Here is a 26,195-nt window from a genome sequence, read left to right on the forward strand (position 1 = left end):
GATCGAGCCGAGCTGAAGCGTGTCTCGCTCTTACACTGCCGCCGGCTCTGGGAGCTCCGTGACGGCGAGGCCATGGCCGCCAGACCCAGAAACCTGCTCTGGTACAGGTTCTGCAGAAGAGTTACGTCAGATACTTCACACACAGTCAAATGCATTCTCACTATCTGAAACGTTAAAATTCTTTCAAATTCTTCTTGTGCTGCTATGTATATTTGATTTGGAACTCACATTTTAAAAATATCTCAAACTTGACACAAATTCAGAGGCAATTTCACTGCCTGGAAACCATGTCTTAGTGTTTCAAAAGCAGTAAAACTATTTTATAAACCGTATAGTTCCGGTGCTTGATTCTGATTGGCTGAGCCACGTTCGAAGCTGTTGTAAATTACTCTACAAAGTAACATACACCTTTGTTTACTTTGTGTGTTGCTCGGCAACCACTTTGTAGCAACCACAACTGTTTCTGAGGAACTACATTGTTTGGTGGAAGAATACTGTTTTTATTAATATCATTACACTTTATTTGTTTTATTTTGTGAAACCGTATTACGTATATGGAATAACCGTTTTATAAAAGCAATAAGCCCCGTGAAGCCATGGTTTACAGTGAATTTATAACAGCTAAGAGGGTTTTACTCCGCTTTGCATCGTACCTAACAACGCCTCTTAGCTGTTATAAATTCACTGTAAACCACGGCTTCACGGGGCTTATTGCTTTATTAACATCTTCTTGGAATTCCAAATGGATTATCGTGGCACAAGTGAAAATCACTTGCAGCATTCCTTCTCATCAGTATAACATCTGCTCATTAGAGCATCCGTGCTCGTCAGTAGAGTAATATCAACACACTGGCATCTTTCCTGATCTCTGGTTGTTGTTTGGATCACATCTTTCAAACTGGCATACAATAATGTACCCACATGCTTGATTTCCACATTATTGGTCATGGTCACTTTGTCTTTGTCCCATAGAGGGTTAAAAAAAATCAAGCTGAGTTTCATATAACTCAATCTCCAAATTTCTGTAATAACTCTATCTACAAATTTCTATAATAAAACAAAATTATACACATAGTGTGAACCAGAAATTAAGCATTTAAAACATTGCCACTACAAATATTTATTAATTTACATTGGAAAATGTCACTACAAATATTTATTCAAGGTCTAAGTTTAAAGGTGCAATCACCTTTGACATTTCAACAAAATGTTGGCAAAACCTGCATGGGAAAATCTATCACCCTCAAGCAAAATTCCCAATCGCGTGGATTCCTATTGAAATGACTGGATTTTGACTGTGAAAATGCACCCGAGAATGAAATATGACCACACCTTTACTCATAAATAAACCAATTTTTCTGCTATTATCATAATAACTGGGCGAGATTTAAAAGTAAACTGCATGATAATTCCGGTAAACATCATATATCAAAATGATATTACAAATAAAAAAAGTGGCCCAAAAATGTGTTATTGATATTTGCATTGTTTGTGGACATGTAACAAAGATCTATGAGTGTTAGTCAGGAAATATGGCACTTTCCAGAAGATGGACGTGAAAAGATCATGCAGAGAGCTGTGAATGGAGAGGAATATGCAACAGCAATTCAATTAGCAATTCATTACTACGGGAACAAATTGGTACACAATACATCAATATGGTATGTAAATATGAATGATCTCCATTACTTTTTCATTAATTGTACTAAATAAATAACATTTACTGTTCCTTCTGACCACACTGCAAAAAAGTGCTGTTCTTCCTTAGTATTTTTGTCTTGTTTTCCAGAGCAAATGTCTAAGGATTCTTAAATCAAGACACATATACTTGAGAAACAAAATGACATAAGACGTCTTGTTTTATGAGAAATTGATCAAAATTAAGTGAATATATGATTAAAACAAGAACAAATATCTGTCAGTTAATTCCAAGGGAAAACACATTTTCAGCTCATTGACAGATATTTGTTCCTGTTTTAATCATAAACTCACTTAATTTTGTTCATTTTCCAGAAAACAATTGAGCTGTATATTCTCAATTAGCATCTCAAGTAAATGTATCTTGCTTTAAGGATGTTTAGATAGTTGTATTAGAAAACAAAACAGAAATACTGAGAAAGATATTCATCTTTAGCAATGCATGTGGCATTTAATGCCATGATTTAAAATATCTAAAATACCTTTTTAGGCCTTAATTTGTGGAAGGGTGAATTAAGACTTTTTAAGACCTGCAGAAAGCCTGTTTACAGTGTTATGCACAAGATCATCAACCATGAGAAACAGGCCACACTCTTGACTTCTACATACAAGCCCAACATCACTCTGATCTGATGAGTTTTGATCGTCCACGTCAGTCTTCTTGTTATTTTCAATGACAGAGGCATCGACAGCATCTGTAATTGCAGGCTGAGATCAGCTCATATTCACTAGATTCCCCACTATGCCCTAAATATTTCAGCTTTATCAGAAGGTGTGATGAAATACTACGAAACTGTCAACATATCTCTGAACGCCTGCCAAGAGCTCACACACACACACAGAGACCTTAAAATAGTAAAGCCTCTGGGAGCTGCTCCACGGTAAACGGAGATAGAAAGTGTCAGAGAAAGCAAGAAGACTTAAAAACAAGCCCAAAGTGACACAACACTTATCTCCTCTGAGGCGCTTTCAAAGCTTTCCCTTCCCTGCTGGAAAGAACAGTGTCTTCTTTACCCTCATAACGCATTTGGGTCCATTTGACCCGGAAGAGATACATAATTAAAAAAAAAAAAGAATTTAAAAAAGTTACACGTTTTGTGTTCGGGTCATTTTGGACCAGGGTGTGCATGGGGTCCCATTAGGTGTCAACAATACTTTTTGTAAAATTATCTATGAAGCAATACAGCCTTTTTCCCAATATCTTTCACACACTTCTGGGACTGAATTTTGTTGATAAACATGAATTATTGACAATTATTGACGCGCCTATTGACGAACCATTGCAATGTGAAAAATTCCCCACTTTTTCCATCTGAAAGTGAAAGTTCATACAGTTTCAGAGTAATATTTATGTTGTTTTGTTAGAAATAAATATGTAGGTTTCATAAATTTGGACTGTTTTTGAGCAATCATGAGTTTCACAAATTGAAATTAATTTAATTAAATTCCATTCATTCTAATGTACAGCTCTGGAAAAATAGTTTCTCTGGATTTACCAGGTATGGGTTTGAGTAAAATGTTAATATTTGTTTTATTCTATAAAGGTCTGATACATTTTTTTTTTTTTTTTTTGCAGAAAATGAATGAATTGGTCAAAATAACAAATGTTTTCATTCAGGGATATTCCACCAAATATTGATTTCTTAACTCTTCTGAAGTTACAACATTGCTATTGTGTTGTCTAAAAATGAATATAAACCTGTCTGAAAACATGGCGTCTTTTTAGTTATTTTGACAAATTGTCATTTCATGCTCTAAATGACAACATTTTTATTTACAATTTGGAAGAAATGTCATCAGTAGTTTACAGAATAAAGCAAACATTACGTTTTATCAGAAATCTACGGAAATCCAGAGAAATTGAGAATATATATATATATATATATATATATATATATATAGTATACATTTTTCACATTTACTCATTAATGAGATGTTGCTGGTCAGATATAATATGGTTTTAGTTAAAAAAATATTAAGTTATGACTGTTTTATAAAATAACGATTCTTCAGGTCAAAACTGACCCGGAATGTGAAAATCGTATACAGATATTCAATGCATTATGAGGGTGAACTTGAGTTGAGTTGCTAAGATAAGACTTGGCAAGAATAAACATGAACCAGCATTAAAATTATAATTTTTTCTTTCATCTCAATCCATACACATAGAAATGATTCATTAAAGTTAGGAATGATCGACAAGGTGTCTGTCAGTAGTTTCACATTTACTAAACAAAATCCATGACGGAGCAGTCCATAGGTTCACATAAAAGCTTTAAAGTAAGAGTTTTGGTGGTCATGATGAGTAAATGGCGGTGAAGATGATGGTGATGATGAAGGAGGAGTCACAAGCTGAGCGAATGAAGAAGAGCACTGACCTTTACACTACACAGGTGTAGCAGCATTATGATTCAGCGACTCAAAGCACATCAAACCCTGAGGAGAAGGTCAGGAGTTACTGAAACGGCATAAAACAAACCCTCTGAGCACCACTCAGTCCTTCACTCTCAGTGCTTCTACAGAGATACAACTTCAGCTCAAGATTAAATATTGTAATAACTTGTAACATATTTTACAGTGATATTAATGTCAAATGCAAGAATGCAATAAAAATCAAAGCTGCACCATCAAACATAAAAGTACATTAGAATCAGAAACAAATACATCACTTCACACATATAACAATAAACACCCAAAGCATTATCTAGATTACAGTAGTGCACATCAGTGAAGGTCTACGGGAAGATTGCAACAGGATAAAAAGTGAACCGCTCCTTTTTCTTGTGCCTGAAGTTACCTGGTTAATCAGGATTTACACTACCGTTCAAAAGTGTGCATTCAGTAAGATTTGTTAATGTTTTTGAAAGAAGTATTTTCTGCTCAGCAAGGCTGCATTTATTTGATCAAAAATACAGCAAATAATATATAAAAAAATGATATTATTACAATTTCAAATAACTGTTTTCTATGTGAATATCTGTTAAAATGTAATTTATTTCTGTGATCAAAGCTGAATTTTCAGCATCATTAACATTTCTGATTAGTTTGAAAACAGTATTTCTTTGAAATAGACTTTGTTTGTAACATCATATTACATTATGCTAATATAAAAAAACAAACAAAAACAACTTTTGACTGGTAGTGTATCTGCACACAAACAGTAATTTCCATGAAACACAAGCAGAACTTTGAAACAGAGATTTGTTCTGGTGTTTTATGATCATTTTGGTTTTTATGATTATTTTATGATCATACAGTATGTGATGCATTTTGAACATTCATTCCTTAATGTGTAGTTAACTTTATGCAACACACCTGCCAAGGTAATGAAGTTAAACGACAGCCTCTTTGTTTAAAGTTGCTAATAAAATCAATCATTTCAATAAACCTGATTATTTCTAACACATATAACCCTTTGAAACATGACGGTAAATCAGTGAAATCGACTAGCTGCTGCCTCTGTGATGGATGTTAATGAGCTGAATGATTATCATGTGTCATCCAGCACTTCAGCTAACACTGCTATTCCCTCAATCTCAGTACTTACTGCAACTGCAGAACACATTTAATGATTTGTCGAGAAAGCATTGATCACCAAAAAATGAAAAATGGCATAAATTAGATTTCGATATTGTGTGAAACGGGGCAAATGCTCTCAATGTTAACATTACATATCCTGCATCGCTAACCAAATATTCTCTACATGACTGAAGTGAATTACGTCCCATCTGAGATTCACCGCTGATGTATCTCCATGCTGTAATGTTGTGGACGGGTCGCTTTCATCAGCATTGATCTTTCTGATAAAACACTCATAGCAGCAAGAAAGAGACTATTAGATGCCAGCAGCTGTAAGCACACACATGTGATAATGGAGAGTGTGCAAATAACACAAAATAGAAAACAAATAATATTATTATTTACGGTAACACTTTAGTATAGGGAACTCTTCTCACTATTAACTAGTTGCATGTCTATTATTAACATATTGGCTGTTTATTAGTACTTATAAAGCACATATTCTGCATGAGCATATTCTACATCCTTAAGCCTACCCAATACCTAAACTTAACAACTACCCTACTAACTATTAATAAGCAGTAATTAATAGTTGTAGTTAATAGTTAGTTAATAGTGAGAGCTGGACCTTAAAATAAAGTGTTACCTTATTTACTTGAAATCTTATGTTGTGTTTTGACCAGGAAAATATTTTCCTTTTCCAGAAAATACTAGTTAATATTATCAAATTGTTAACATTATCACAACAACTCAAAAAAAAAAAAACCTCCCCCCAAAATTGATATGTTTTGTACTTTTTTGTGATTTTTATCCCATTCTTGTAACACTCAATACTGACTGGCCTACAAAAGTATTTCTTTCAATTCAATTTCAATTCTATTCAAAAGTATACATTTCTCACTATGCTTTATTATTACCAAATATTGGATTCAATCTTTTTATCAAATTGTTTTTCTTGAATTAGCACAGGTTTTGTGTTTCTTTTTGGAGCTGATTGTTCATAGGCCTCGTTGAACTGAGCTCAAACCTCAGTTTTTGAGTGAATATTACCAAAATTATCCATAAATAATGCTTTTCTCAGTCTAAAACTGAGGTTGTATGCTGTATGCACTAGACCAGTGGTCTCCAAACTCAGTCCTGGAGGGCCTGGAAGTTTCTCTACCATACCTAAACTTAACAACTACCCTACTAACTATTAATAAGCAGTAATTAATAGTTGTAGTTAATAGTTAGTTAATAGTGAGAGCTGGACCTTAAAATAAAGTGTTACCTTATTTACTTGAAATCTTATGTTGTGTTTTGACCAGGAAAATATTTTCCTTTTCCAGAAAATACTAGTTAATATTATCAAATTGTTAACATTATCACAACAACTCAAAAAAAAAAAAAACCTTCCCCCAAAATTGATATGTTTTGTACTTTTTTGTGATTTTTATCCCATTCTTGTAACACTCAATACTGACTGGCCTACAAAAGTATTTCTTTCAATTCAATTTCAATTCTATTCAAAAGTATACATTTCTCACTATGCTTTATTATTACCAAATATTGGATTCAATCTTTTTATCAACTTGTTTTTCTTGAATTAGCACAGGTTTTGTGTTTCATTTTGGAGCTGATTGTTCATAGGCCTCGTTGAACTGAGCTCAAACCTCAGTTTTTGAGTGAATATTACCAAAATTATCCATAAATAATGCTTTTCTCAGTCTAAAACTGAGGTTGTATGCTGTATGCACTAGACCAGTGGTCTCCAAACTCAGTCCTGGAGGGCCTGGAAGTTTCTCTACCTAGTAAGTCCTTGATTAGCTGGTTCAGGTGTGTTTAATTAGGGTTGGAGCTGAACTCTGCAGGACACCGGCCCTCCAGGAACAAGTCTGAAGACCCCTGCACTAGACTGTCAATTTGTTAAGAATTATTCTGTGGTTGTTTTTTTTTCTTCTTCTTCCTTTCACTATAAATTTTTTCTATTATATTGTTCGGCTTTTATAATATCATTTTAACTAACAAAGTTAGTTCCTTAATGACATCATCACCCAGGAAGTGACATCACTTTGGATGGAAAACAACAGCACAAACATAATTAGGCATTACTAAATTATTTGATTATTTCTGTGATGTTTTGTGGTATTACACTGAAAAACAAAAACAGGTGTAGAAACCATTTTCACTCAGAAATTCATAGTATTTAACAATTAATTACAAAGAAACGTCAAGCAATGCATTGAATTAAACGTGAAATATTGAAGTAGAAAGACTGAAATAGTATATTTTCTGAAAATGTATTCCAATAATTCATGAATGCTTTAAGAATGTTTTAACATAGTCATACTCACATTCTGGAAAGCATTATTAGAACATTAATTTTTGCATAACACAAGCATCCACTCAACGCTCAACACTCATGTTGTTCAGGTACTACACTTAAGTTTAAAAGTAAGTTACAAGTTTAAAACGTACAGGAATGACCCATATGTGTGTTCACCTCCCAAAACACAAACAAACCAACATACTGCCATTGGTCAATCCCTTTAGCTCCTCAGTGCGTCAGTATTAAAGTTTTGAACAGCAGTCTATAACCGTGAGCCCTGCAAGCTGACCTTCACACCGCTGTCACTCTCCACATTCTCTGACAAGAAAGAGCTCATAATGACAGCAATCATTTTCACCGCTAACAGAGCTCATTCTTATACCCTTAAATCGACTGGATTTCTTTAAAGCCAACTTTAACCAGCAAGTATGTGTTTAATACTATGTGCAAGGTCCCGTATAGCAATTAACTAAATGGACTGCAGTGCCGTTCCCTGAGCTGAGCATGAGCTGCTTTTATCCATTATCCCCATCTACTGTAAAATTAATATTTCTTGAAGCGGCTGAACAGTTCCTGTGTTCTCTGATGGTCATATTTCAATCCACAATTAAAAGGAAATAATAAGTAATTGCAACATTTATGGACATGGTTATTAAGCACATTCACCCCAATTTCAAAGAAGTGTCCAAAAGTTTGAGTTCGCAAGTCTCAATGATTTCTCATCACTCTAATACGCAAGTATAAAATGATAAGTATAAAAAATATTTAATTTTAATAAATATGAGATTTTTTTCTGTTAATTTGGGAATAGATATGTAAATAATCTTACAATGCAAAAAAAAAAATTAAATAAAAATACATCTTCCAAAATGTACTTGATCATCTTTAAAATATATGTATTTGTTTTTTTTTCTTCTTCTTTTTTTTATTTATTTAGGAAATGATGTAAAAAAACTAAGTAACAATAAATAAACAATAGCAATATAATAGTAAATCAACATAAAAAAATGTATCAAACAATTTTTGGCTATGAAAACTCGAAGCTGTTTTTATTATTATTATTATTATTATTATTATTATTATTATTATTATTATTATTATTATTATTATGCACTTTAAAATATGCGTTTTTGTTTTTTTTTTTTAAACCTGATCTGATTTTTAAAAATTACTGTCACTGGTGCATTCTATGTAGTCAGATTCATTCAGTTTTGGAACAGGAAGCACATTTTAGATTTGCAGATAATTGTTTTGTTTAGTTATGTGTGTGTGTGTGTGTGTGAGAGAGAGTGTGTGTGTGTGTGTGTTTTGGTTTGGTTTGAGCTGCTGTGCTGTTCTTGTTTCATAGCAGTGACTATGACGTTAGAGTTAGAGTTAGAGATTTAAAGCATGTATTCTTTTACAAACAGTCTTGGGTTCTGAGACACATTCATTCTCGTATCTTCATCTAGGCAGCCTGAATATAGATTTACATGCAAAACCAGAGACAATCCGCTAGGGATTTGACAACAAAGATCCACAGAGGACAAGAGAAAGACAATGAAGATATTATTATGTCAAGTATATCTACACAAGCATCCGGTGACCTCTGCATCTGTGAGAATAAGCAAGACTAACGACAAAAAAGGCTTTTGTGGGTACGTGATTTCTCAGCCATCTGTACAACTGCAGCTCAACTGAACATGAATGAAAACACATGGGCGATTCACCAGAGACCAAAGGATCTCCTCATAATAAAAAAAAGAACTGTGACCTTAATACTCTACACTATTTTTTTTTCCATCAAGCAACAACAAAATCTCTGTGTCTTTGGGATCCTGTGTATGTGGGTATTATATTCTTGTGTATTATAGCAATTATTAACAGCAATAAGAGAGCATTGTGAAATCAAACAGGGTCATGATGACGTGAAGTATGTTGGGAGAGCCCTAAGAGCAGGAGCGCGTATTGAAGCGTGACGGCAGCATATATAGGTCAGCTCCACTCATAAGGAGAGCTTATGAAGTTATCATATGCTCCCTCTGGCATTTCCCATTAGCAGCCATCATGAGCTTTCAGAAAAGACAAAGTATTTTCATTAGTTCAGAGTCCGCTGTGGCTTTCTGTAGGGAATGTAGAGTCATGCAGCTAACATTAATGATAGTGTTTGCAATTTTTTCAGTATACTGATATGTATAAATATACACACACACACACACACAAACACACACACATATATATAATACCATTTTAAGACCAAATAAAGACAATTTAAGTAATAAATATGCACATAAACACAATGTCAGTATGTTCTCTAAATCTATCTATCTATCTCTCTCTCTCTCTCTCTCTCTCTATATATATATATATAAGCAACTGTTATTGTACAGCTGGACTATTGTTGGGAAAAAATAAAAAATATAAAAGTTATGGGAAATATGCGTTTGTCAGATTACAATCCAACACTAGGCCCCTGCAGAGTGACAGTCAGGTTTAGACCTGAGCATTTATATTATGCTTTAATTTAATAGATCATGTCTATTTGATTTTAAGTTTAAGCAAAGGTGCACTGTGGCACTTCAACCTCTCTATCGCCAAAATTGCAGTTTTACGTCAGCACAGATAAATCTGATGGTTTGAGGAATCCCCATTTTTGCCATGTATGGCCTTTGCAGAGCAGATCTGGCATATATATATATATATAGATCTGGCGCCTTTGCTCTTTGATTTCAGTTTCTCGCAGTCCAGTGCTTTGGCTGATTCCCGTTTGTTGAGTTTAACGACGGTTGCGGTTTAATTCTAACCTGTCGACTACTTCAGATTATAAGCAGCCACACTATTTATTGTAAAAGCATCCACGCGCGTCATAGACCCTTCCTGTGTTTACGGACATGACGTGAGCACGTAAGAACAAATGAGGTCGGCTTGACATTTCCCGCCAAATCCAACCCGACAGCCTAGTGTGTTATTTGTTTAATTATTTAATTAATTGTACAAACAGAAAAGCAGAAAACAGAAAAAGGAGTTGGGTTGAAACAACTCAGCATTTTTTAGAGTGTACAGACATTTCCATTAACCCTAAATCACAACACAATGAAAATTCCTTCATATTAATACAGTACAGTGCCCCGGTTTTTTTTTTTTACAGATATTTGTAGTGTAGGGAGACCGGGTGTGGTCCTAACATGGGGAGAGTTGTAACAACACCAATTCCACCAATCAGGGTTAAGCTAGGAGTCCTATGATAGAATTTCTTGTGACTGTAGTCTAGACTGTAATCTTCGTATTTTCATTGAAATCAGTAAGGACAGATGAAAAAAGTTAATAAAACAAACAATTCAGAGAACAATGTGAGGTAATATCTAAAATGTGAAGAAAAAAGAGCTGCCATGATGTGGTTACTGAGGACCTATAACTAAAAAGGTGTAACATAGACCTCTAGTGGCCATAAAACACAGGCATGCATTATGACAGAAGCACAGGTGCAATATAATAATCAAAGTTTCTCATCAAGTGGATGATAAATAACAATTTGACTGCATTCATACTACTACATTCATACTGTACAACTCAAAGCACTTTACAATGTACACATGTCAACTGCAAATGTATGTGGAGCATTCGGTCATATAATCACAAAGGTTCTGCCTTAATTTAGAATAAATCTATAGATTGTGTAACCACTACAAATGGACAGGGACAATCTTACCAATGTAGGTGCCAAACCTGAGCTACTAATTGCAAACAGTTCTACTACACATTATCACAGTTCACAACTTGTGTCGAGAATGCAAAAGATTTTTATCAATGTTTATATCTGAAAGTGATGGCTCACGCCTAAAACTTAAATTCAGTCATCAACCTTTAAACTCCTTGACAGTAGAAACTTGGCAGAGGTTTTCAGTTCATAACCAACACAGAGTTTGTTAGCACTGCGTCTTTTTAAGCAATTGAAGTATTTCAATATTTATCAAGACACAGCCAAACAGCACTCCCTCAAACAATTTTATTTTATTTTTCTAAGATTTCGTCCCCTTGGAATGATAAGGTTCTATCTGCATTCCGAGTAGTTCTGAGATATTGAGCTTCAAAGTTTTTGCATTCCATTCGACTTTGTAGATAGAATTGTCATTGTCGTCTCATCAGCCACAACGTTTCTGCTTTTATCCAGCATAGCTTCAGCGATCAATACTTCCAGTTCTGCAGTTAGACCTCACTCATTCTCGTGCGCTCCGCGCCTCAGTTAAAGGTTTGGATCAGAATAATCAGTGCGAGAGACTCGAGAACGGAGGAGCAGAGAGGCAAAACTACTGACCTGTTCAAGACTTCAAGTGCAGGTCAGTTTCATCTCTAAATAGGCTACTATAGTTTTGTATTTGTTTACTTAGCTAAGCAGGGCCAGGTTTGCTTCATTGAACATAACATTCCTGCAGGTATCGCTTTTATAATGTGGGAAATTCCCGGAAACATTTCTGCCCTATAGCATGTACAGTAGATTGAATCCAAACAGATTAAAAGAGCAGTTCAGTCATTTTAAAACGTTCTGTTTCACAAACAGTGTGAGTGATTCAGCAATACAGCGTCCTCTCTCTCTCTCTCTCTCTCTCAAAATGCACAAATGGCCTCACATCCATAGTAAAACTATGGTTACTATACTTTTACTATAATAAAACCATACTTAATTTTATAAGGGAAAAATATGACTCATGATAATGCAATAACATGTTCAATATTCGAATTTTTCTATAAATATATTGTCATGGTGTATTTATTGTTGTACTAATTTTGACATTTAGGCAATTCAGAAAATATAGTTATTTTGCACGGCCCCAGCCTAAGGATTTTAACCTTTTTTATGTGATGGCCATACAAAAAATAGTGTTGTCCATGGTTTCAGAATTTGTTGTGGGTGTATGGGACGGCCTGGATGAGTGAAATTTTGTCCCAGTCCGGCCTTGTTCTATGGCGGTTTTTCAGCCTGGATACATTCATTAGCTAACAAAATTTAAAATGTAAGTTCTTTTGTATTAGGTATTTATATGAGGTCCCGTTACCCGCGTGCCACTAAAGCAGGTAGTAGTAATGGCTACCTTTTACTTAAGTACATGTCAGAGCCCATATTTCTTTACTTTAACTTGAGTAAAAATGTGTAGTCAGTACTTTTACCAGAGTATTTTTTAAACATGAGTAGGCTATCTGTATTTCTACTTGAGAGAAGGATGTGTGTATGACATTATTGCGGGGCAAATGAATTGTAATTTAATAATAAAAGTAACCTAATAGGCTAATAATAATAGTCATAATATAAGAATGTAACAGGCGTAATTAATTGGAAATGTCAAATCCTCTTAATATTGCCAATGTTTGATGCTTTTGACAGTAGGCTATCTCTGGCTATAGTCGACACATGATACGGCGTAAACGGCACGGGGAGGTTATCGGGGAGGTTATGTTGGCAGATAACGATCTTGTTAGACTGATTTTGAAACCCCACACTGCCGCACAGAAATCCCCTGTTTTCCCAAACCATGTGACCCTGAGGTGGTCAAAGTTTTTGCATTCCATTCGACTTTGTAGATAGAATTGTCATTGTCGTCTCATCAGCCACAACGTTTCTGCTTTTATCCAGCATAGCTTCAGCGATCAATACTTCCAGTTCTGCAGTTAGACCTCACTCATTCTCGTGCGCTCCGCGCCTCAGTTAAAGGTTTGGATCAGAATAATCAGTGCGAGAGACTCGAGAACGGAGGAGCAGAGAGGCAAAACTACTGACCTGTTCAAGACTTCAAGTGCAGGTCAGTTTCATCTCTAAATAGGCTACTATAGTTTTGTATTTGTTTACTTAGCTAAGCAGGGCCAGGTTTGCTTCATTGAACATAACATTCCTGCAGGTATCGCTTTTATAATGTGGGAAATTCCCGGAAACATTTCTGCCCTATAGCATGTACAGTAGATTGAATCCAAACAGATTAAAAGAGCAGTTCAGTCATTTTAAAACGTTCTGTTTCACAAACAGTGTGAGTGATTCAGCAATACAGCGTCCTCTCTCTCTCTCTCTCTCTCTCAAAATGCACAAATGGCCTCACATCCATAGTAAAACTATGGTTACTATACTTTTACTATAATAAAACCATACTTAATTTTATAAGGGAAAAATATGACTCATGATAATGCAATAACATGTTCAATATTCGAATTTTTCTATAAATATATTGTCATGGTGTATTTATTGTTGTACTAATTTTGACATTTAGGCAATTCAGAAAATATAGTTATTTTGCACGGCCCCAGCCTAAGGATTTTAACCTTTTTTATGTGATGGCCATACAAAAAATAGTGTTGTCCATGGTTTCAGAATTTGTTGTGGGTGTATGGGACGGCCTGGATGAGTGAAATTTTGTCCCAGTCCGGCCTTGTTCTATGGCGGTTTTTCAGCCTGGATACATTCATTAGCTAACAAAATTTAAAATGTAAGTTCTTTTGTATTAGGTATTTATATGAGGTCCCGTTACCCGCGTGCCACTAAAGCAGGTAGTAGTAATGGCTACCTTTTACTTAAGTACATGTCAGAGCCCATATTTCTTTACTTTAACTTGAGTAAAAATGTGTAGTCAGTACTTTTACCAGAGTATTTTTTAAACATGAGTAGGCTATCTGTATTTCTACTTGAGAGAAGGATGTGTGTATGACATTATTGCGGGGCAAATGAATTGTAATTTAATAATAAAAGTAACCTAATAGGCTAATAATAATAGTCATAATATAAGAATGTAACAGGCGTAATTAATTGGAAATGTCAAATCCTCTTAATATTGCCAATGTTTGATGCTTTTGACAGTAGGCTATCTCTGGCTATAGTCGACACATGATACGTGACAGAAATCCCCTGTTTTCCCAAACCATGTGACCCTGAGGTGGTAGGACATAATGAAAGCAAAAGTAGAGAGACTCAAGTACTTGGGAAAACTTCTAGAAAAAGCATCTATGGGTTCTTCCATTCCATCAGGCCATTAACAGACATGAAGAAAAGCATCTGCCATTTCGACAGGCTTAGGCAACTACAGGTACAGTACTTTGATTGTATATATATATCTATACTGTATATATAAATATATACATATAATTTTGCTCAATTTTAATTGTAATGATTGTTGTAATTTGGGAAATTTATTTTTACATTTCATCAAAAGTTGCTCTTTCACCAATAAGCACAAACCAATAGAATATCGACTCGTATGCATGGTTCATTTTACCTCATCTAACATGTACAGATTTATAACAGGATATAAATTGGAGTCTAAAGAAACACCAAAGACTACATATACACTCGCCCTGTCTACATTCTGAAAACTGGTGTAACAAAAATCTAATATTATAACAGAGAAATTCCTAATAGTAATTCCAATAATTCCAAATTGCATTAATCTTTCTCTTTTATAACAATGGCAAAAAATACTTATTTGCCGCACAGAGGTTGCGTAAGTAACGTTACAATCAGCAAACCACAATCGCAAACAATACTGTCGAGATCCACTGAAAGACACTTTCTTTTAAGCAGAATACCTCAAATGGAGATCGCTGAACTCCAGCTTACTTGTACAGTAGCTACTGTATGTTGTGTTCTCAGATCACGGCGCCTCCGCTGAGAGAGTGTGTGTGAATGGTTGCCAGCAGGGGTGCAATTCTGGTCTAACATACTGTATGTGTATGTTACCAGAGGTTTTGTAGAGAAATTTGTGTTTCAATTGTGTCTATGTATAAAATATAACAAAAGGTGTAAACGAAATACACAAACTTTGTATGTGTATAACTAGGCTATATTATGTAGAACATTATATAGACTATTACTCAAAGCATTAGCATATGTACATTCATGTTTCTGCGTATGAGACTATGAGAAATGAGTCAAAAGACAGTGCTAAGTGGATGAACATGAAACAAAGAATGAGGATGCTATAGACTTTGTGACATTACCTCATACCTGTCAACCCTCCCGTTTTTCCCTCGTTTAAATATTTTCCCGTATTTTTTATCTTTCTCTGCGTATTTTATATGCTTGCTAAATTCACCTCCGGTAAAACTCCCATAATTTGATCGTCCCAAACCTCATTATATGAATAATCAGGTCAAGCTGCTTTGTTACTGGGGAAACCGCTATATTTCTGCCGTTCCGAAAGCGCCACCTGATGGCAGAGAATGAATTCGCATTTTTCAATAAGCCCTTCTGCTCTTTTTTTTTTTAGACCAAAGCCAAAATCGACCCTTATTTTTACACAGAAAACATGCATTTGTAAATGTGAACCGGTTGATCCACAAGAAGATAATGAATTATAAAAATCTAAAGATAAAGCCTACACTAAAATATATTTATATGTTACGTAAGGGATAATGTACATCCAGCTGGTTGTTATCGCAGAAAAACCTCGCTTCGCGTCGGGGTCCTAATCACCCTGTCGGGGGTTATTCTGCAATAACAACCGGCTGGATGTACATTATCCATTTTATTAAATGGCTAGTTGCCACATAAGTAAATAATTAGACATGGAATATTGATTTGAGTTGAAATGTTTGAATACAAAGCTTCCGTGAACACAGCAGTTGCGAGCAAGCAGCAAGTTCAAACTAGACGGACATTTAGGGATACGGTGCAGTCAAACCACTTATTACACATTTCACGACATAAATAAACAAGGAGATAAAATATATTGATTTAAGACAAAACTGTTTTAAAATTTTACCAGTTTGTTAGTAATCTTATAATCCATTACAGCGTACAAAACAATCGTGGCTAATGAAAGTTTATAATTTGCACCAGGCACGTGCAGCGGGGGGTGGTGGATGCTTGAGCACCTGCCCCTTTCCCCTTGATGCCCAAAGTACCCTTTTGTCAAGGCCTTTTTTTTTTTTTTAATTAAATACTCTTTTGTGAAGGCCTGCCCAATCTAACTATTAATAAAATGTATGAATAATAATTTATCCGTAAATACACACTTTTACCTGACAATCTCATCCGGGATGATCCCTTACGTTCAGACACCTTCAGTAATTTAGCGCACTACCAGATGCCTTCAACAGAGATTGTCATACTATTGGGAGATGAAAGGGTCTGTATTACTTACTATTGGAGAAAGTGTAATGATCAACTCGGATCACGTGTGCCTTAATAACCAATCACATTACAGCCTTGACGTCATTGAATGTCAGTCAGAGTTGTGTGACACTCAATCGCTGTTTATGGATACCATAGGAATGAATGAGAAGTGCCGTAAGCTGTATCCCACCTGTCGCAAAAAGTCAGTGACTTCTCTTATAAAACGTTTTTTTTTGGGGGGTGTAAACTCTAAAACTAGTTCAATCCAAAAGTATTGTTTAGTGTAAAACATGTTGAAGATTAGCCGATAGGCTGTCGATTCATTAAATGATAAGCTGTTTATTCAGCGTAGTGAAGCCTCTCCTCCATTGACATCAATTAAAAAAAACGGCCTCTGGTCTCCTTTCCCAAGTACTGGCAAACCGGAAGCGTTAGCATTAGCCGTCACGCTTTTTTGGCTAAAGGTTGCAGGCTTGCCTTCTAGTGGCTTTGAATAATGTCCGTGGCTGCAGGTAAGTGGAGTTCTCAGCAGAGCAGTGTGCTTGTATACTCATATTATTAAATTATTATTATTTTACAAGAACGACGTGAAGCATGCACAGCTGTTGTTTATATTGCTGTGTGTAGCCTGTGGAAGTAACGTTAGCTGTAGCAAGGGGTTATATTTTTGTTCAATATTTTCCTAATGACAATTTTATGAAGCTACCACGAACACCTTTTCCCCATTTTTATCACAGAATAAGGCAGGAAATATATATTATAGTTTCTATACTAAATGATATGTCAGTCAGTACTGCATTTTTCAGATAGTTTATTTATTGATTACCTGGAGATAACTTGAAAAACACATATATTTTCACAATCGTGTGTTTATTGTCTTCATGTTTCATCAGTAAAACGTTTCAGCTTTTTACGCAGCTCAGTTACAGCGATAGACTGATGCTTTTGTCCATATTAGGGATTTCCTGCATGTCATAAGTTATTACTTCTATGAGTCAATTTTGGGCTTTCTGCGCGAGAGCACCCTCCGGCTTCGAGTATGAATGAAACACACACTTCATGAGAGAGTTCAGTGCTCCTGATATTCACATCTCCTCATTTTGGATACGAAATAAAACGTCAGGTCATGCATAAACTATCGATACTGTCTCTTTGAATTTAAATTTAGATTTAAATCTAGAAACCTCTACGTGAACACACCTGCCCAAATAAAGTGCAGGGGACGAATTTACATTTGATTAAAATTACATTTTTATTAAATATTAAAAATGCAGCAAACATTGTTCTAAACAAAGCAATATAAGCAAAGGTGCCTTTTCTCTATCTTTCTTGCTGTTTGATTGGGAAAAGTTTAAAGGGCGTCAAGGGTCTTGTCTTTTTAATGTTATCTTACTAAAAAACGATTCACACTTTGAACTATTATTAATACACTATTTATTTAAAAAAAACAGAGTGCCTTAAAAATAATTATTACAACACTGGTAAAACAGGCTTATACTGATTTTCTAATCCTCCGTATTAGGCATGGGCCAGTATGAGATTCTGACGGTATGATAACCTTAGATCAAACATATCACGGTATCCCGGCATTGCGATTACAGCTCTAAAATATGTTATTTTTAAATGTCTGGTAAAAAAAAAAAAAATTTTTTTTTCCACTGAACACAATATATTTTATTTTTAAGAAACATAGAACATTTTGGAACAGTAAATATGTCAGGCTAAATAATTAAATTATCCTTAATTACGTGCAGTCACTTAAGTGAGCTTAAACCTGCAGCTCAATAATTGACCTGGGAGGTCAATTCCCATTTCTGGTTTAAAAGGAGGATAAATTGTTTTTGTAACAAAAATGTAAAAGGACTAATAATAAAAAACTGTTTAATAATTGCAAATCTACTGGTAAATTACTGCACTACCCATAAGCCCAGACTCCAAAGAGAGTCGCTGTTGCCATGGATATAGGAACCAGTGTGTGGCTGGTCATGCCGCCGCTTATCATCTCATTCAGTTTCAAAACAAGTTGTTTTGTACGACCGGCCACTGTAAACTTTAATTTACACACAGATGGTTGGGTGAAAAATAAAACTTTGTGTTAAAATTATAGCATTAAATAAAGAGGCGAAGTTTCAAAAAGTGTCAAAATTCCCCCATCCCCCGGGAACTGAGCTTCTGTATGTTGTTTTTTAATTTTGTCTTGCATTTAATATGAAATTTAAATAAGTTTCATAGGTAAGAAATGGGTGTAATTGTAGATACATTACAAGATAGATAAATGTGACTACCTGCAGTGTCTAAAAAAGAGAAATCAAGTTTTATAAAGTTTAGAGCAGAGAGGGACAGCTGCATTAGCTGTTTCCATCCAGCTATTTTAATGCAAATTTTAGGTTACTGCATTTAAAAAAATGCTGGATGGAAAGGCCAAGATATGCATAAATTCAAAAATGTGCATAAAAAAATGCATGCACTGAATTTAGTTTTTATCTGATAAGAAGATATTACCTATTACTTATTATTTATTGAATAAATTCCTTGATGTGCATCAAAAAAGTGATTTTGTCTTAACAGACAATGCGTTTGGATAACTGGACTAACCAGAGGACCGATCTCATTGCACACCATGTCAAATGTTGTTTTAATAATTCTGACATATCTAAGTGAAAGTCCATCATCAACATGATTTTGTATAATTACCTCCCAGAAGTGACTCACGTGATTGTGAGCCATCCAGCTCCAAACACAAGATAACATGACTCCATTTGTTATTGCATGTATTGTCTGCACTTTGAGTCTCAACTCGTTTATTATTCAGGTTTCCCCACTTGCAGAAACTTGTAATAACTTGTAAACAAATATATATATATATATATATATATAGGTGAATTATTTGAATTTTTTCTTGCATTTAATATGAAATTTAAATAAGTTTCATAGGAAATCAAGTTTTATAAAGTTGAGAGCAGAGAGGGAGAGCTGCATTAGCTGTTTCCATCCAGCTATTTTTATGCAAATTTTAGGTTACTGCTGGATGGAAATGCCAAGATATGCATAAATTCTAAAAATGTGCATTAAAAAAATGCATGCACTCAATTGAATTGGATATATATATTTTTTATCTGATAAGAAGATATTACTTATTACTTATTATTTATTGAATAAATTCCTTGATGTGCATCAAAAAAGTAATGTGATTTTGTCTCAACAGAGACAGGTGTATATATATTTTAATTGAGACTTTGCCCAAGTTCTCAGAAAGTGATGATCTCATTCTCTTGAACACGTTGACTGATATGTTGCTTTATTCGCAAATGTTTTGTGCGATGTTCTAATTTTGTGCACAGGTTAAATTTGCAAATTTGGATGGAAATATAGCTATTGTCATGGTAACGTTCCGGGGAACATAATGAAACAATTATGCTCTTTCATTGCTCCCTTCTCCTAGTACGTTCCAAATGCCTACATTATCACACACAAGTCCCTCCAAAATCCCCACTTCAAGGGCTCTCCTTGAGTAGGGATTTACCCACAGTAAACACACAAAGAATAATAAGTGTAACAAGAAACAGGTGAGAACAATTAGACAGGGGAAACAGGAAACTGGAACACAAGAAAGAACTACTAACAAAAAGTTCACAAAACAAAAGCACAAGGACATTTTGAAGGAATAGTATCATGTGCTGATATTGAGATCAACAGCACACTTGTGTAATATTGCTAATCCTTGGCTAATTGGCTCACTCTATACTACAGTTACCTTAAGAGATGTTTCTTTATCTCAAGGTTAAATATCTTTGAATTTGTTTTGGAGAAGTCAACGGCACCATTTTACAAGGACACACAATATCATTCATATTTCTTATTTTTGTGTTTTGTTTGTGACAGCTGAATTCAGACAGTTCCACTTATCTGAGTAAGTTTAATCTAGTCTGTATTCACAAAGTATTGCTTTTATTAAATGTGAATGATGGTCTATTATTGATATGATGTTGTTGTGAATTAAAAATTTATTTTTAATGTTTTTAAAGAAATTTTAAGAAATGTTTTTCTCTTTCCTTATCTTCAAACTTGCAGTGTTATGGATTTGCATTCTATGGAGAAAGTTGTTGGGTCTCTAAATGAGGGAATAGTCTCTATCTGTAACATCTCCAAGTCTCTCTTGGATGCAGAAGTTGATCCCACCACTGGCATGTGCTGTAATTATGAACAAATCAGGAAGCATATTGAGCATGCTGAGCAGTGCCTGAAAAAATCAGAAACAATGATTAAGGAAAAACTAAAATATTTAGACGAATGCATGGAGCGACTTATTAAAGAAAAAGGAAATGCTGAGCAGCAGAACAAAGAAAAATGCAATGCAATTGGTGAATTACACATTGAGAAGAAATCTGCTGAAGAATCATTAAATAATTCTAAAGCAGCTTTGGAACAGGCAAAAAAAATGGTAGCATTAGCAAACGATGAACTACAAAGACAGAGAGCTAGACAGAACACTGGTACAGGTGTAACAATTGGAGGGGCGGTAGTGGCTGCAATACCAATTATCGGATGGATTCCTGGTGAGAAATCCTCTCGTATCTACTACTACTTTTTATTATCATCTTAACAAGTACAACTAACCTATATTTGTGGCTGATAAGATTTCTTGCCTTCCACTAGGTATAATAATGATGTCTGTGGGAGCCAGCGAAATTGTTAAGGCTTCAAACGCTATCAGGGATGCTGAAAATGAGCTAAAAAAACAGGAGTCCCAGTTGAATGAGAACAGCATGAAGGTGTCTGATTACCAATCCAAGATCGCTAACATACAGAATGAGACTGAAGAGACAGTTAAGTTGCTAAATAAACTGGAGAAGGAAATTGAAGATTTGAAGCAGCATCTACAGTTCACAGCTGAACTTCAGGAAACGGTCAGGCGAGCTGTGAACCTTCTGACTCTTCTTAGTGGAAGAGCCACTGTATTGGAGAAACAAACCCAGAGCTTCATCCTCTGGGAGCCTGTGATAAAGGCCATGAAAGATGTGATGAAGGCAGCAGAAAATGTTGCAGAGAATCGTCTCCTTTATAGTCAGAGTTTACCAGGCCTCATAAATACTTTGAGGGAGAATGTTGGAGAAATACTGGCTTTATGCAGCTCTCCCAATAATTCTGAACATGAACGCTATTGCTAATCATCATCTAATTAATATCTAAACCACCTTGCATATGCAAGAGGGGCAAGAAACAAATAATGACAATGAGACATTAAAAATACAAAACATGAGATATTTCATATAAAAGCATTACATAACAATAAACAACCCCAAAAGTGTTATATTTTATCAACTGTCCATGTCTAAGTTTTTTTTTTATATATAAAAATGCAATAAGTAATTAGAACTTTTAATAATTAACAAATGATGATTATTATTTATGCATTTTGAAAAGTTGAGTTAATATGACAGTAAGGGTATATATTTCTTTGATAACATATGCCATTGTTCATATTTACAGTAGTATTGTTACTAGTAAAACATTATTGATAACACCAATATTATTATACAATATATAACAATAATAATTCATTACATCTACTACTAATAATAAATAGCATCACCACCACCATGACATAACAAGAATAATGAATAAGTTGATGATTATTTCAAGTAAATATTTATTTTCAACACATACATTACAAGTAAACCACTTTGAAGAGTATTAAAAGTGACCAGCAGACAGACTGATATTACTGTTTTTACACAGAATAATTAATGTGTAAAACATCACAAATGATGCTTCAACAGGCAGTTACAAGTCAATTACTATAAATTTGCCTCCCTATAATTAGACTTTAGAGTTTAGAACAATAAAGTGTTTCTTTGAATGCTGTTTAACCATGCCATTGCTGCAATTAATTCATTTAAAACACCACATACTGTACAAGGTAAAATAAATCTATTAGTAGTAAGAATAACAATGCCGAACAAAATGTCAATTAACAACCGACTTGAAAAAGACTACAATGCCTCTTTTGGTTTGAATCATCGTTTAGACAATTTTAAAAACACTGATAAATGACCTAGATAACATTCAGTATGTTTGCAAACAATGTACGCATATAAAAATGCAGTGGGTTTGCTTAATGCTACGTCCCTATGTGACGCTGACTGGTCGTTTGAGTATTCTCTTGTTTTTGTGTTCTTTTGCTTGAGTTTTTTCCCATCGCGTTCTCTCTCTTTTGCTCCCTCTTACTTTCACTTTTGCAGGTGACGTGCGGATTGGTCGGCTCACTTGTCAATCATTCGGGACGAGCTGATTGGGTGTGATGACGGGAGGGGGTTGTTCTTCCATCGCGCTCGCTGATTGCCGTCCAGCTGTGATATATAAGGGAAATGCCAGTGTATTCGAAAGCTGGCTTGGTGAACTCGGCCTGTGATATTTTGTCTTTGTGTTTTTGTTTGTTTGGTTTAGTTTGTGATGTGCTTTGATTGCCATGTAAAATATCTTACCTACTTGGCTGGCCCGAATCTACTGATCTGTGACATTTGAATGCCTTACAAAGCTTTTTCAAAGATGTGTTAAAACTGGACGGAGGTAAAGTGGTAGGTAAGTTATGTCACATGACTTACATGGTGCACATGTAGTTTGATTGTCTAGACACACTAGGTTAGGGATTGGTGCCACTTTCTGTATTTTTGTTTGGTTAGTTAGTGTAGTTGAGTTACGACGTCTCGGACGTTGAAGATGTTTTCCTTTTCACATTTTTCTTTATTTTAGTTTAGGATTAGACTAAAATGGGTTAGTTTGATTTCTTATGGTTTTGTTACTTTTTTTCTTTTGGCACAATCCAGTTTCCCTTCAACCTCCTTCAATAAAAAAGCAAGTACGCTTGATTTAGTCTCCAGTCTTACTTACTTTCATTCGCACACCGAGTGTGAAGCTGGTAATGGTCTGAACTGGTCCAATGTTCCCCTTCTTAGTCCCTAGATGCTTAACAACCAAAAGAAGGGTCGTAACATTAATAACACATTATTCTAACAGTTTTATATAGCCTACTTGTATACCTATAGTATATTAGCTAAACTAAGCAGAAACATTTAGAAAAAAACAGTGATCCAGCCTTTTTCCTAAAATTCATCAGTGTAAAAGCAAAAACAAGAACAGCCCCGTATTGTATTTTTTTGCATGCTCAGTGTGCAGTAAAGTGCACATCAGTTTGTCATAGCGCTCATGTTTGTCAAATCACATTTATTTACAGGTATATAGTGCTTTATACAATACAGATAATTTCAAAGCAACGTCCCACTTCCCAAACACTGATCACCATTATGGTGACTTCAAATAAAAGTACAACACCTAAAATTTCAAAAATAACACTTGTACACATGACAGAAATAAAGTCACACTGGTTAGTAATACGTGAAGCTGGTAATGCTGTTTTGGGGTTGTTTAATCATCCTTTGCTGATATCTTGAGAGATTTAATGTGTTTTATTTTTAGTTGATTTCATCTTTTAACAGTAATATACTGCAAATTTAATTTACGGAAGCATGTAAAAAAGCTGTAGATTACTGGCAACCCTGCTGCCAGTAGTTTTCCATAAAACCATGAAAAAATACCGTACAGTAAAATACTGTAAAACTTAACAGTCAGATTCCTGTTGTGTGCTTTGTGGGTTACTATTGTGCTGGAGAGTAGAGCCTGTGTTTAAGTCAAGGATGGACAGAGAAACATTGATGTTATGCTGCAAGCAATTTTGAACTTTTGCATTTGGACAGTTATAACAGGGCCATTTAATAATATGGTATTTACCTACTTTACCCAAAGGCCTATAAATCCTAAAAGAAAACTCAAATCTCCACAAAACTATGTCAACTCATGCATCATATGATTCTAAACAAGCATGCAAACTTTTATGGACATTGGACAACAATTGTCACTATAATGCTTATAAAGGATCAAAACAGTATACCTCTGTTAAACTCCATGAAATTGCAATTATAACCACTAGGTGACAGCAGAGGACAACTAATCGGCTCCGCCAACTCACTAAAACAACACTTTTCATACGTTTTGCTTTTGGATTCATATTTATACATTATAAAATCACTGTTATAACATTTAAAATCACATTTAGTCAAAGTTTACCACTTCATTTATATAGATATATCAGTTTTGACAATTTTGCCATACTGTGAGTACAGTAAAACCTGAAAATTATATAAACTCTTAAAAAGAGAAGACTTGCTCTAAGCAGTTTGTTATGTACTATTTATTTCAAATATCTATGTGCAACAAAATGCACGTGTGTGTGTAATCATACTTAATGAGCATTAATAAAGTTTAACCATTTCATTTCGGTATCTGTGTACGTGTCTGTGAGCATATTCTCCACGGGTTAGTGTATTGTTTTTTTTTTTTTTTGGGTGTGTGTGTATTATTATCCCCTGCCACATTGGTGTGGAGAGCAGAGGATGAGGCTTGTCAATCAGGTCAGCTCCACTCCCCTTTTTCTTGGTTTGTAAATGAGGGACTGAGCATAAGAGGTTGAACTGGATTGTAGTTGAATCTCAAAATGCCATGCCTAGAAAAAAAAGACTATTTAAAGGTTTTGAGCCAGTAAGACTTTTGAACTGTGTTCTTGTCCCAAAAAGAACACACTAAATTGATCAAAGGTGACGGTAAATAGTTTATAATCTTACAAAAGATTTCTGTAAAAAAAAAAGCTGTTCTTTTGAACTATTTATCACGTAATCATGGTTTCCACACAATTTTTTTTTTTTAAATACTGATAGTAATGCTTATTGAGCAGCAAATCAGCATATAAGAATGATTTCTGAAGATCATGTGACACTGAAGACTGGAGTAATGTACATTTTACTATACAATAGTCATATTTCTATCTATTTCAAGTTAAAACAAATGTATTTTGGTGAGTTGTATAGTGAAAACGTTTTGATTTTCTTTGTGTGTGATATGACAATAGCTTCTCAAATGAAATGGAGAGATATTAGTAATGTGAACTCTTAGGGCTCTCAATGAACCAGATTGACTTTCATAGTTTTTCAAGACTTTGACAAGTGTCAAGAGTAGCTCTGAGCAACTACCTCAGAACAAGATCCGTGTCACGATGCATGTTAATCACAATGTGCCACAAAACCGTAACCATACAGTTTTTATTAAGATTTTCAGCACCAAGAGCACAATAATGTCTGTATATAGTCTATATTATTCAGATGGACATACACGGACAATAAAGCACGAGCTCAAACACACCTACCTGGGACAGCACGAGCTGTCTGTGAATCATACTCCAGCCGCGATCCTAAAAGCCAAATGCGATAATCCCGAGCAGAAAGATCCGGTGGAAATCCATTTCGAGCAGCAGAACGCAGAGCGCCACTCTCTCCCGCATCAGCACCGCGGACAGCAGTCAAATAAAAGTTATTTTAAACTATAATAATATTGCACAATATAACTGTTTTAAATGCATTTATTAACAAAAAATGCAGTCTTGTTAAAAAGGTAAGATATTTATTTTAAAACACTGAGTAATCTTACTGAATATTTGTTGTAGTTCTTATTTTAATTGCTTACAGTTACAACTTGAACAAAGAAGTTAAC

At 34.8% G+C, this 26,195-nt stretch overlaps 1 protein-coding gene and 1 long non-coding RNA gene across 3 annotated transcripts; one reads left to right on the forward strand and one right to left on the reverse strand.

The window, feature by feature from the left end:
- Window position 1: 1 nt before the first annotated feature.
- LOC107655703 (uncharacterized) lies at window positions 2–25,930 on the reverse strand. The gene is made up of 3 exons (XR_001630472.1): window positions 25,852–25,930; window positions 4,077–4,134; window positions 2–110 (listed from the first exon to the last, which is right to left on the reverse strand). It is a non-coding gene; the product is annotated as an uncharacterized LOC107655703 (long non-coding RNA).
- LOC107655701 (uncharacterized) lies at window positions 14,521–21,889 on the forward strand. Of its 2 annotated transcripts, XM_016443277.1 has the most exons (4): window positions 14,521–14,568; window positions 20,478–20,505; window positions 20,667–21,151; window positions 21,252–21,889. In XM_016443277.1, exons 3-4 carry the CDS (start codon window positions 20,671–20,673, stop codon window positions 21,761–21,763), a joined length of 993 nt encoding a protein of 330 aa, XP_016298763.1. In that variant the 5' UTR covers window positions 14,521–14,568; window positions 20,478–20,505; window positions 20,667–20,670; the 3' UTR covers window positions 21,764–21,889. The 2 variants fall into 2 exon arrangements, with proteins under 2 accessions (XP_016298763.1, XP_016298764.1); XM_016443278.1 differs by lacking the exon at window positions 14,521–14,568 and having other exon boundaries at window positions 20,460–20,505.
- Window positions 25,931–26,195: the final 265 nt, after the last annotated feature.

Source organism: Sinocyclocheilus anshuiensis, unplaced genomic scaffold (genome assembly GCF_001515605.1).
Source record: "Sinocyclocheilus anshuiensis isolate Anshui unplaced genomic scaffold, SAMN03320099.WGS_v1.1 scaffold631, whole genome shotgun sequence".
NCBI lineage: Eukaryota > Metazoa > Chordata > Actinopteri > Cypriniformes > Cyprinidae > Sinocyclocheilus > Sinocyclocheilus anshuiensis.